This window comes from Nyctibius grandis, chromosome 1 (genome assembly GCF_013368605.1).
Source record: "Nyctibius grandis isolate bNycGra1 chromosome 1, bNycGra1.pri, whole genome shotgun sequence".
Taxonomy (NCBI): domain Eukaryota; kingdom Metazoa; phylum Chordata; class Aves; order Nyctibiiformes; family Nyctibiidae; genus Nyctibius; species Nyctibius grandis.
In genome coordinates this window covers 131,405,897-131,419,838 of record NC_090658.1, presented here as the reverse complement: position 1 = coordinate 131,419,838, position 13,942 = coordinate 131,405,897, and the positions used below count along the sequence as shown (strand labels likewise).

Genomic DNA, 13,942 nt, shown 5'->3' with positions numbered 1-13,942 from the left:
GGGCCATAAAAAATGTGTGTTTCATTCCCAAGTCTCAGAGTTTGAATTCACAGCTCTCCCTTCCCCACAGCCATTGGTTCGCTATGGGAACCTCAAACCTTTTCTGTTGAAAACAACCAGAAGTTCAAGATTCCTGGGGCCACAGAGAAAATAACGGAGGGTAAGGTCTTGGAACAGATGCCAACTTGAGTTTCTGTTCCCAGGAAAACTACAGAACTGGTTACCAGTAATTAATACAAAATCACAATCCAGGGAGTGGAGCACTCTTCCAGACAGCTGCCCTACCCACCAGGCCACCGACCCGGGGTTGCTGGCCCCTTGAATCCCATGTTCCTGGCAGCACGGTGATGCACCTTTGAAACTGGCCTGGTGAATACTAGTCCCCAGGACAGGAAAGGACAGTTACATGGTCATCCCACCACTGACAAGGCTCTGTGGGACAAGATTTGGGTTTAGAATATACTACTCAGTTCCTTGGTGCAAGTTTATTTGCATGTGCTGCAGTCAGCACAGCCAGGCAAAACTTCTTGAGGGTGCTTGTGCTGCTTCTGGCTGGGATAGAGTTAATTTTCTTCATAGGAGCTAGTATGGGGCTGAAAACAGTGTCGATAACCCAGGGATGTTTTAGTTATTGCTGAGCAGTGCTTACACAGCGTCAAGGCCTTTTCTGCCTCTCCCACCACCCCACCAGGAATTAGGCCGGGGGTGCACAAGTTGGGAGGGGACACAGCTGGGCCAGCTGACCCCAACTGACCAGAGGGACATCCCATACCATACGATGTTGTGCTCAGCAATAAAAGCTGGGGGAAGAAGAAGGAAGGGGGGGGATGTTCAGAGCGATGGCGTTTGTCTCCTCAAGTAACCATGACGCGTGATGGAGCCCTGCTTTCCTGGAGATGGCTGCACACCTGCCTGCCCATGGGAAGCAGGGAATTAATTCCTTGTTTTGCTTTGCTTGCATGCGTGGCTTTGGCTTTACCTATTAGACTGTCTTTATCTCAACCCATGAGTTTTCTCACTTTTACTCTTCCAATTCTCTCCTCCATCCCACTGTGAGGGGAGTGAGCAAGCAGCTACGTGGTGCTTAGCTGCCGGCTGGGGTTAAACTACGACAGCGTTCTTAAGTGGTTCCATAAAGGGATAAGAATTACCTCTCAGCTTCTCCAAAACAGGGCTGAAAACCTTTACAAGCAGATTGCTTTCCACGCAAACAGCAGGTCCAATCTGGCCCTCTGCACCACTACAGCAACTTTCTACAGTTGTTGGTAGGAGGATACGTATATTTGAAAGCTGTTTAAAGCCCAATTTATCTCTGTGACTGATGGATGCACTCTCTTGATAGAAGTTGTATAATCATCTTGGCATTTCAAATTTAGTCTTCTTCAGTAGTTCCATAACAAGTTGTTCAATTTACAACTCACAATGAGATCCTTGCTTTTCGAACAGCTGCCACCACAAGGTCAAGTTGGCACCTAAAAAGCAAACTGTGCTCTTTTCTGCTTTATATAAACACACACACACAGAGGCACGACCACACACGCACACAAAATATCACAAACTGTCCCTACAGACAGTCTGGCAATTTTGCTGATGATGCCCAAGGCAATGTAAAAATACAATTGCTTTTCTTGAGCTGCAGAGTGCTGGTGCTGCAGTGCAGAGGACAGAAAAAAGGGGTTTGGGCTAAACTGAGAGGAACTTGGAGAGGTGAGAAAGCATGGTTTCAGTGCTGCACACACAATGTGGAGAGGAAATCATGCATGTGACTTGGTAATAATGGGAATCAGCATCGACAACTCTACAGGCTGGGATGAAAAGAGAGATAAAGGTGAAATTTTCACACTTCCATTTCTGTGCTTCGCAACACTTACTCACAAACATGTCGTTAGCTCATGATTTCCAGTGTCTGCTTTAGAGTTTTTACCTTGTGTATTCTGAGCTTCTTCTGAAGTTCCCTGAACATTTTGGAAGTGGGAAAAACATATGAGAACTATCATGCTCAGCTTGCCTACTCTATTGCTTTTCCCAGTAACCTGTTGCTTTTTGGACATTTTTACACATTTGAAAGTAAGTTGGTTCACTATTTTCTTCTCCTGATGTTGGGGTAGCTGCGTAAATACTGCTGGTGTCATGTAAAAGACAGCCCTACCACTACATTATTCATAGAATTATTTAATTTCTTCAAGTCGCTGTGTTTTTTGGCAAATACCACTCAAATTCTAGATTCTTACAATGGCATCATGTTAAGCATGTATCTTCCTTTGGTCTTTAATAATTTTCTAGTTTCTCTGAGTTTGTCTCATTCAAGACAGAAGCTGGCTTGGAGACCTTCTGCAAAACCCTCAAAATAGTTCAGAATGTTTCTGTAAACCAGAACAACTTGTGCAGATAAACACCCACCTGTACCTACATATGTAACACATTTATTTATATGCATTCATCTTTTGGATTTTGCTTTGGCCCAAGCTACATCTCTAAGACTTTGTTTAATTTTTAAAAGCATTTTAATTAACAATGGTCCCTCTCTTGTTTACTCAGCACACAGCTGTTTTGCAGTTCAAGACACCAGGGATCACCAAGGTGCTTGCTAGAGCACAGCAGAGTTGGCAGCAGGGCAACACGTACCGCTCCTCAGCCTCTCCAGTAGAAAGTCTAACATTTCAGCTCACACTTGCTTCCTTGGTGGTTTAAGGTAAGGTGATAGGATGTTCATGATCATGCTATCATCTGTCGTGGAAACAGTAACCCCCATAAAGGTCCAGAAGGGACAGAGAAGGGCAGTACCTCTGGATCTAGCACAACAAGGTCACCAAAGCTTATCTGCGACAGCTCACAGGGTAATAAAATTAACTTAAAAATGCTTGAAAACAATGAAAACAGAGACTGCAATACACACACACACACATGTGAACACGCGCATCACTTAGGAACGGAAGTCACAGGTGTTAAGAACTAACACAGCTTCAAGGGGAGGTTGAACAAGTTCCTGGAAGAAAAGTCCACTGAACGTTACTAACTACACAAAAGCCATGTCTGATTCAGGAAATTCCTGAAATAAAAATAGTTGAAGGCTGTGAGATTGAGGGGAAAGTATTATACAGTCTCATCCTGTTCTACTCTTCTCTAGACAGCTGCTCACGTGCCCTGCTGGAGCCAGGATGTTGGCAGAGGGGATCTTTGGTATAACCAAAGATTAACAATCTTATAAAATGCCCAAACACCCTCTATTAATAGGTATTGACACCACAAGGAATCATCCTGACCCTGTAACTCATCTTTTCATATACACAAAACCCCAAACCTACCTAATTTTACTTTGTACATCCCACAACAGGACCTATGACTCCTGTTTGAACTGAAACATGACCTAAGTAGGGATACCTGATTTTGATTTAGAGATGGTTCGTGATGGAGGAATCTACCACACCCCTTGTATTTGCCTTCCAGCACCATGGCAGTCTCACACTGGGACTGTGAGACAGAACATATTCAGCATCTCTGAATATGCACAAGGATTTTAAAATGGGAAAAAAACTTAAGTATTGTGGGTTTTTTTCTTCTCCAAGGGTACATTCACAGGTAAAAAGTAAGACTAAGAATTGTTTGCACTTCAGTTCTGCTCTCAGCCTTATTCTGCAACCCTGGGTAAGCCACCTAAATACTAAGGCTCATATTTCTCCCAGGAGTGTAATGGGGACCAGAACACTTGCTTACAGTGAGGATTCTCTGATTTAGACTTCTAATGTCTTTTGATAACCTTTGTAACAATCCTATCAGGAGCTTTTTAGTCTTATTTGTAAAAAGTAGTTAGCTTAAAATAAAGGGAAGATCTCTGATAAAAGAACAGGCAATATACAGCAGGACTGACATGAGAAAGGGGTTTGATGACAGAAGGGTGAGAGCACAGAGGAACTGAGGTGGGGGAAGGGGAGAAAAGGAGAGAACAGCACTGGATGTGACATTCCAAACAGGCTGGAAAATGCTGCCATTCACACTGATATCACAGCTTTGCAATTATCAGCTTTTCCAGCTGTGAAAGCGTCTGATTAGGTTTTATATTTCTGGGGTCTATAAATACATCTTGATTTTTTTTTTAAATAGAGATTGTGCTGTTTGCTTTCGATATATTTAAAAATCAGGTGTAAGAAGGGAAGCAGATGTGCTTGTTTTCAAAACTGGAAGTCATAAAAAAGCATGTAAAGATTTTACCCTGGCTGATATACAGGAAGGAAATAGTAATATTTCAGCTGGGAACAATATCCAAAACCTAGGCAACACGTAGTCTGTTGGCAGCTGAGCGACATACTTAGCAAACCAAAAGCAGCAGATGATTAAATCTCATTATACCTGTTCCATTCCAAAACATTTTAGGTACAACTTGTGTCTCTCCAAGCACTTACTGTATTAATGACATCAGGAGCACATCATAAAATCTAAACAGCTAGTTTTATGCCAGAAGCTATAGCTGGACAATGTATTCAATTCCAGGAATCTCAGAATTATTTCCCAACCAAAGCAATGAATAAGATTATAAAATAGGCAAAAGACTTCTTTCAATGACCTACCCAGGTTGCTGCAGAACTCTCCTACCATGCCATCTGGGTTAGCAGTAGGGATTTGTGTAAGACCCGTCAGGATGAGAACATCGCTATTTTTAAGAGAAGCCTGGTCCATGGGCTGAAAGAGAGCACAGTGAAATAAAATGAGTAACATCAGAGCTATAACACAGGTTTCTCTGCTCTGCACCAAGAGGACTGCAACACATAACAGATACAGTGACCAAGAAGGAGAACACATGGAACACTTTAAACTTACAGAATCACAGAATCACTCAAGTTGGAAGAGCCCTCTGGGATCATCGAGTCCAACAGTTGCCCTGACACCACCATGTCAACTAGACCATGGCACTAAGTGCCATGTCCAGGCTTTTCTTAAACCCCTCCAGAGATGGGGACTCCACCACCTCCCTGGGCAGCCCCTTCCGATGGCTAATGACCCTTGCTGAGAAGAAATGCTTCCTAATGTCCAACCTGACCCTCCCCTAGCGAAGCTTGAGGCTGTGTCCTCTTGTCCTATCGCTGGTTGCCCAGGAGAAGAGGCCGACTCCCACTGCGCTACAACCTCCCTTCAGGTAGTTGTAGACTGCACTAAGGTCACCTCGGAGCCTCCTCTTCTCCAGGCTAAACCCCCCCCAGCTCCCTCAGCCGTTCCTGAGAGGTCAGACCCTCCAGACCCTTCCCCAGCTTGGTCGCCCTCCTCTGGACTCGCTCCAACACCTCAACATCTTTCTTGAAGTGCGGGGCCCAGAAATGGACACAGTATTCAAGGTGCGAACTCAACATCCCTCCATCTGTGGAAACCTAACTGGAGTTAATAAAAACACATACAACTGTTTACCTGCATACTACAGCCCAAAACACACAACAGAACTGTAATCGGATCCACCTCAAAGTAGTGTCCATAGGCTAATCCTTTCATGGCCTTAGGAGCTCAACACTGAAAAGACAATGATTTGCTGAGGATGCGGCAGCGTAGTCAGGCAGGGTTTAACACTTGCATTCCTATCTCTGGCTGCTCTAGTTTCCAACTCAGTTCCCTCTGCAAACCAAGGTGTCAGCTCTGCTTTCCAGGGCTCACCATCACAGGGGGCAGTACCAGTTTCCTCAGCCATTCAGTGCATTCCCTTTGGAAGGCGTGAGATCAGCAAAAGACTTGGGCTCCAAGCTCTCAATTTTGTGTATGAATCTGAATTCCGCACAAGGCCCTCCCCTGACTGTCAAGTCTGCTCTTCTGCCCACAGTATTACAACCATAACTTTCAAATACTCATTTCAGATTGTTTGCACAGGCCTTTTCAGAAGTCTGTTCTCGTGAAATGGTAATTGGCTACTGCTGGTAGAAAAATCAGTTTTGCTATGTTTATTTATCTAAGAAATAATCACTTAATATATATTGTTTTTTTAAATGTAGCTATAATACCAGGCCAAACAGACAAATATTTCCTTAAAAGCCAGTAGCTGAAAACAGGTGAAAAATCATAGGTTCAACTGAAAAAAAAAAAAACCCAACCCACCCCCAAAAAAGTAGTGCTCCCAGTCCAACACCAGAGCTAAAATAAGAGAGAAAATATGACCAGTCTCCCCTAGTGAATCAGGTTAGCACTACGCCCTCCTCCAGTATCTTTCTTTGAAGGCCATGCTAGAGGCTAAGCTATGTCAAAGTGAAAGAGATGCCTTCAGAGGGTTATGACCTCAGATCTGCTGGGTCTACAGCCTGTGTTGTACTGACGACCTACAGTCATAGGTACAATTCTAGATTACGCGGTTGAAGTGCTGAAGGTAGCTCTCACAAGCATCTACCCATGCCACGTCTGCCTCCTGGGGGAGTGTGACATCTGCACAGTTTATCCTGTGGCTCACAGATGTAGCAGAGGGACTGACAATTAAATGGTCCAAGCAAAAAGTGTGGCAACTTGGCCACTGGCAGGCACTAGAATGCCAAAGCAAACGTTGCTTCTGCTACAACTGTGCATAAAGGCTCACACTTTTTTTCACTGGGGGCCATCATTTGACATGTTTTATACTGGAACTTTGTTAAAGCAGAATGAAAATGCATGCCCACTTCTCTCCATTAGCAAACAGAGTAGATACTCAGAAATTATACTTGAGTGTGACCTGGTACTAAATATATATTCTTGACACTCAAAATTTAGCATAATCCAACCTTGAAAAGGCAAAATCCACTCCTCTCTCTGCAGATGCAGTACAGTTACGGTGAAAAGTTAACTTTTAGCCCTGCTCTGGGCTGGGATGCACTCCCCACAGCTACTACTCAAGCAAAGGTGGGCAACTGCAACCAGCTGTGTGGTACTTGATAGTTATTTATTCTCAATAGACCCTCTTCAGTCTCACCAACCAGGAAAGATTTCTACGAGAAGAGACTGATGAAGAGATTTCCTTTACTGAACTTAGAAGACCAGTGTACAGTTAATTCCCTTGCTCAGAGTCCCTCAGTGGCATTCTTAAGGAGCTGAGAAAGACCTTGCTCTGTCACACGCAGGGGAATTTCGTACCAGCTTCGACAGCAGTTTATGCTGTGCACCGCCTTGTAGGACCAGATCTGTTACGTGAGATTTACCGCAATCTTTGACTCTGCGTAGCGTGTCCGTGAAAATGAAATGCCAATAATGCAATAAAAAATAATATTGAATCTGCCTGTGATAATGTACATAACGATTATGCCATATTAGATACGCATAATTTCAGCTACTATTGCAGTGAGAGGGCTGGCATTGATTTTTGTGGGTTAATGTAAAGAGTATGCCTTAAAAGGCTTTTAGTGACATGTCTGAACCTGCGCTGACAACTCCTGTTCTCCACTTCAGTGGCAACGGTGTCAGTTCTAGCCTCAGTAGAGAGTGAGGCAAAATTTTCAATACCAACCATCTGCCAGAAGACAGAAGTAAAGGGAACAATTAATGGTGCCAGACCTAACTCTCAAACAAACCCTTTAAAGCTCTGGTTATTTTCAGCAGCTATGAATACAGTCACACAGAATCAACCAGGTTGGAAGAGCCCTCTGGGATCATCGAGTCCAACCATTGCCCTGACACCACCATGGCAACTAGACCAGGGCACTAAGTGCCATGTCCAGGCTTTTCTTAAACCCCTCCAGAGATGGTGACTCCACCACCTCCCTGGGCAGCCCCTTCCAATGGCTAATGACCCTTGCTGACAAGAAATGCTTCCTAATGTCCAACCTCAACCTCCCCGGCGAAGCTTGAGGCTGTGTCCTCTTGTCCTAGCGCTAGTTGCCTGGGAGAAGAGGCCGACTCCCACTTCACTACGACCTCCCTTCAGGTAGTTGTAGACTGCACTAAGGTCACCTCTGAGCCTCCTCTTCTCCAGGCTAAACACCCCCAGCTCCCTCAGCCGTTCCTCATAGGTCAGACCCTCCAGACCCTTCACCAACTTGGTCTTGCTGAACCCTTCACTTGCACTTCCTACAGACCCGCTGAGGAGTTCACAAGATACTCCTGCTGCTGCACTCAAGATCAACACAACAGTCAGCATTCACTGCACCCAGTTTCAGCTATCTGTACATCCAGGGCCACATCTAAGTCAGGCTAACTGCTTCACTTTCTGTCTGTTTTTAATAGGCATGGACTGATTACAGATGTACCATAACTCTGGTGATTATAGATGTAATTTAAATGTAACTTAAAATTTCAAGAAAACTTTACGCCGTTATTTATACCAAGGCAGCATCCCACTCTCTTCCCATAACTGCTAATTCCCACCAGTGCTGCCATCTCCACTATGTTAGCACATAAATGCCACTGCTGGCAGAAGGGAGGAGGGAAGGGTTGGGTGGGGGGCCCAGTTTCAGTTAGGTGAGATGAACCTTATCCCCTTTGCACCTTGAGAGAAGGAACTGCTTTCCAGGCTGTTACTGTGTATATTAGACAAGATGCAAGAGGAAGAAGCATTTTTCCATTTGTATGCCCAAATAACCTTTGTCTTGTCACCCTAAACAAACAAATGGCTGATGAGAGCCTGGTCAACTGATGCTGATTTTTAATAACTACGGAGGGAGTTCCAGAAGACTGGAAAAGGGGTAAGGTTTTACTATTATTCAAAAAGCTCAGGATATGTTCTTACATAAATATATGCTGATTAACTGGATATCCTTTTTAAAACAAAACGCAGTGACTGTTTTCATACACTGTTAAAAGATGGATGAGGGAATAGAGTGCACTGTCAGCAAGTTTGCTGATGACTACAAACTGGGAGGAGTGGCTGACACACCAGAAGGCTGCGCAGCCATTCAGAGAGACCTGGACAGGCTGGAGAGTTGGGCGGGGAGAAATTTAATGAAATATAACAAGGGCAAGTGTAGAGTCCTGCATCTGGGCAAGAACAACCCCATGCACCAGTACAAGTTGGGGACAGACCTGTTGGAGAGCAGCGTAGGGGAAAGGGACCTGGGGCTCCTAGTGGACAGCAGGGTGACCATGAGCCAGCAATGTGCCCTTGTGGCCAAGAAGGCCAATGGCATCCTGGGGTGGATTAGAAGGGGGGTGGTTAGCAGGTCAAGAGAGGTTCTCCTCCCCCTCTACTCTGCCCTGGTGAGGCCGCATCTGGAATATTGTGTCCAGTTCTGGGCCCCTCAGTTCAAGAAGGACAGGGAACTGCTAGAGAGAGTCCAGCGCAGAGCCACGAAGATGATTAAGGGGGTGGAACATCTCCCTTATGAGGAGAGGCTGAGGGAGCTGGGTCTCTTTAGCTTAGGGAAGAGGAGACTGAGGGGTGACCTCATTAATGTTTATAAATATGTAAAGGGCAAGTGTCATGAGGATGGAGCCAGGCTCTTCTCAGTGACATCCCTTGACAGGACAAGGGGCAACGGGTGCAAGCTGGAACACAGGAGGTTCCACATAAATATGAGGAAAAACTTCTTTACAGTGAGGGTGACCGAACACTGGCACAGGCTGCCCAGAGAGGTTGTGGAGTCTCCTTCTCTGGAGACATTCAAAACCCGCCTGGACGCGTTCCTGTGTGACATGATCTAGGTAATCCTGCTCCAGCAGCGGACTGGACTAGATGATCTTTCGAGGTCCCTTCCAATCCCTGACATTCTGTGATTCTATGGGAATTTCATTATGACTGCTCACCATGATTCTATGGAGAAACAGGTCAGACCAACAACTTTTTACTCCCTGATGAAAAAATGCTGATTTAGGTATTGTTTATCATTACATATTGTCTATCAACCATCAAATAGATGAAGAGCTGGTTGGCAGCTCACAAAACCCACTAGTCATTACAGAATCACCATAGTGTAGGAGCTCGTACTGGTGTTCACAGGGATTAATACTAGGACAAAAACTATCCATCGTCTTCAACAACCTTCTGGAAGCAAATATAAGATGATGATGATATCAGATATGCAAATGATATCTGGTAACGTTTGTGATGTGGTAAATAACAAGGCAAGGGCAAACTGAATGCAATTTCAACTATCTGCTAAGTTATTCCTTCAAAATATGTGTTAGTATAAAATAATGCAAAGTGCCATGGACTGCATGCTAAAAAATGAGGCTGAGAGCCTGTGGGACAAGCAACACTGTCAGCAGAGTGAATAGTCCAGGTGTCACCTCTTGCTAGCAAACAGAGTAGGTCCCTGGGGTTTCAGGTAGGCTTGCAGTACATTTGTCTGCACTTGTTAAAGCTGAAACTGCCCTAACTGCTACCACTTCTCCTGCAGGTTGCAGTGAGCGAGTGCAGATCTGCATCGAGTGGGCTGTGCTCTTACCAGGCAGTTCATTCACACACCATTCCCTGCCACGGGGAGGTAATTTCCTTAGAAACAGGGATTTTGCCAGAAGGTTTCAGAGAAATGTTCACCTTTGGAAAACGATGAAGCATGGCGAGTCTAACCTGATAAACTGAATCACCATTTCATGCCAAGAAAGAGAAAACCCTCTCAGTTACCAAACCACTTGCTGTAGTGCAAAGTTTCTCCTCCCAGAAACATTCCTTTCATACCTTGTCAAATACTGCTGCTGCCCCTTCACTAGAAGGTGACAAAGAACACAACTCAGGCCAGTATGAGGCTGATGAGAAAAAGGGATTTAGAGACTCTGATACATTGCATGCAGCTAAGTACAGCCATACCATTAAGGAGGTTTATCTACTGTAGTTGTTCAGCTTCTGAAATCAAGCTTTTAAATGAAGGATGCTCAGAAGCAAAGCTCTTTAGAAGATACTCACCTTGGGGGAAATTACTTACTGATCATGAACCTGACACATTTTCTAAATTATTTTTAAATACCTCCTGCTAATATTGCTTTTAACTATTTTGACAACTTCTGAAGCACACGCTGCTGCAAACTTCAAGCCATTCTTTGCACTAAGAATTTATGGATCTAGAGAGAATTAATTTACTGGAAATTACATCTACAGCACTATAAAGACTTTGCCCTTAGCAGAGCAGGGTGGAAAAGTTGGCAGCCAGTTAGCTATCATTTCTCTCAAGGAAGGATGTTTCAGAAGTGATATAGAAGCAGTCTGTGAACTGTCTGTAAAGACTCTTCAGTGAAATATGGGGTTTAAAAAAAGTCATTAACGCTCTATTGTTTAACTCTGTTGAAAATTTCCTATTTAAGGTGAAGGAGAATTTCACAGCTGGTGAGTAAGTTAACATCAAATCATCAATAACAAAGGATTTTAGTTGTCCTTCCCTAGTAACTATTGATGCCTGCCCACTTACCAGGGTGGTATGTCTTCTCAATGCCCATCAAGTCTCGCCAATCGCTAACAGAGACAGCTTTGTACAGTTTCTACACTACACCTCATGCCAGCTGGAATAAGTCCCACTATTTTTTTTTAGCACAGACACTTCTCTTTACAGAAGACTAACAAAAGTCAGGGGATGTACCTGAGGGTGTGTTGTAAGTAGAGAAGATCCTGAAACATAGGAAACCTTTTCATAGTGTGACTGGATAATCCAATTGGAACTTCCAAGAGCGTAGCCTGAGCTGAGAGGGGTGACCTGCACAGCACCAAACAGCTCCTGAAACAAACAGCAAGAGACATTAACTTGAGCAAGCCCCTGACAGAAGTCAGAACAGATCATTTTATCACCAGTGATATCAATTTTAAAAGCAGTTCTGCTCTTCAAAGCCTTTATGAAGCTAGTTTCCTGAGCTTTATGTCTGCTGGTTTTATTTACCCATGTCTAACAGGACACATACTCTTGAGAAAAGCTTTTCCTGAGGTAGGGCCTTCATAAAGTCTCTCTTTCATGTGAATTCTATGGCATCTGAGTGCAAACTGAATCATAACTCTAAATGGAGGAATCAACCAGGGTGTTGATCCTCTGCCTGCCTTTGCTGTAATCAAGGAACTTGTAGGAGCTTTACGTCTTTGAACGTCTTTACTCCCTTAGTTTAATTTTATTGATATTGGCCAGCAGCAAAGAAAGGAGGACAAGTAGTTCTGTACTGATATAAAACTCTTTTGGTTACACATTTTGCTGTGGAAAACATAAACCTAACTTCAAACTCCCTCACTTTCTAACTTTCTTTTTAAATGCTATCTACTGGTGATTTAGAAACACCACCCTGCAAACTCAATCCAAATTTCAGTTTCAGCTCTGAGCACAAGCAACCTGACAGTTGTCTCCTTTCCAGGTGTCATGAGAAAGTGTATTGCTTTATCTGTACACAGTAATGTGTTATACTTGTTCTGAGAAAGGCAAATAAGCCTCCATGTACACCTCACTAATGTGATCTACTTTCTGGTTACTGAATAATAGAACAAGCATCTGACTCATGCAATACTAATGATTTTTCTAGTATCCTGATACCTATTTGGATCCTTCGCAAAACAAAACAGGGTCTCCGTCCCTCAGAGTGTGTAAACCAGGGCTCTAGATTCTGCTGATATGCAGACATGTAAAGTGGACAACAAACCATTCTTGACGCTGCCACATTTTGGGTTAACTGGCTAATTAGGGTCTGATTATTTTAAAAGTTTGCCTTGGGAAGAGATAAAATATGCTCTAGAAATGTCTCTTTTTTTTTTCCCCAGTAATTATAAAAGAATGATTGGCTCAGATGCACAGATCTAAAATTAGGTGAGAGACATCCACGCTGATGAGTATAGTTGAAAATGAACAGTAACCACCCATGGATACTGAGGAGTCAAAACACCTTCAACCTGTCCAGTTGCTAGACAAAGCTGCAGCTGTTACTCATGTCAGCAGCCATGTTACTGTACGTACAGTAATGCAGCACCATACAAACCCAAATCCACCAAATTTGGTACACAACAGCACTGGTTACTGTTTCAAACTGTCTTACACAGAAACAGCAGTCTCCAAACTTCAGTGGTCCATTGCTTAAGAAAAGGGAGCAAATAAAAATCTTTGGGTACACAACTTCAACCCACCTTTTTATTTCTTATGGCCCTGAGCAACAATAGGTCTCACGGCCCACATGCTGCCTACAAGCCATAAGCGAACAGTGTATCTGCAGACTCCTCAATTGTTGGTTCAGTTCATTCTAGAAACTACACTGGATTATAGTCAACGGCATTATAGATAACAAATGTTAGCTGGGAACCCTGGGAAAGGAGTTTTTGAAGTTCAGGTTGAACCATTAGGTTTTGTTTACAATCCCCAATTTGCAGTATAAAAGAAAGTGGAGGCTAAAGCACTCAAAAGATTCCCAGAAGTGAGATACGGTAACTCAGAAGGGGATGTGGCTTACAGACAGAGAGGATACATTCATTTGGTACATCCTCCCAGCTCTCAGTGGGCCAGCCATCAATTCCCAATTTGAAGGTACGCAGCCTTAAAATTGGCCTCCCTAAGGAACAGGAAAAACAAATGGATACTCCCTGATTTCACCAAACAAGAACCCTTCCTGGGAGGCCAACTTTCCTCGGTGAGGCTAACTAGATCTTACACAGGATCTAGAGGGTAAATAGAAAAGGAAGGGCATTTCCAGAGAAAAGCTGGGAAACAAGAAGTTGTTACTGTTGACCTAAGGACAACTTTACAGGTACTCACAATTTTCTGAGAATACCCCACCAGCTGGATCTTGCTGAGTGCAGAGTTCACTTCTGGCATGGTGTAGCACTTTCTCCACATAGACACCTCCACTGCGTCCTTCAGAGGGGCAGGCAGCAATCTGCAAAGATCAATGGGGTGTAGGCATTTTCAGAACTTCCTGATGGACCACCAGCTTTTATTCTCATTTATATTCTCCAGATCTTAGTTGTTTTTTTTTTTTTTCTTTTTATTTTAAATATGCCTGGTGCTTCAAAGTGAGGAGCAAGACTTTCTGCCTGTTGAGGAGTTGAACACCGCTGCCCATTTTGCGTCACCCCAAAGACTGTCTCCTTCAGCTCTCTTTGTTGTTGCTCCTATTCAGCCCT

The 13,942-nt window shown here is 43.8% G+C and overlaps 1 protein-coding gene across 3 annotated transcripts in view; it reads right to left on the bottom strand.

Moving 5' to 3' along the window:
• Positions 1-13,942, bottom strand: part of INTS9 (integrator complex subunit 9) — an 80,116-nt gene that overhangs the window by 44,017 nt on the left and 22,157 nt on the right. For all 3 annotated transcript variants that reach the window (XM_068397413.1, XM_068397408.1, XM_068397400.1), the window contains exons 7-9: positions 13,575-13,695; positions 11,439-11,573; positions 4,566-4,677 (exon numbers count right to left, since the gene is read on the bottom strand). In XM_068397413.1, coding sequence (XP_068253514.1) covers positions 4,566-4,677; positions 11,439-11,573; positions 13,575-13,695 — 368 coding nt within the window. The remainder of the gene's footprint in view (positions 1-4,565; positions 4,678-11,438; positions 11,574-13,574; positions 13,696-13,942) is intronic.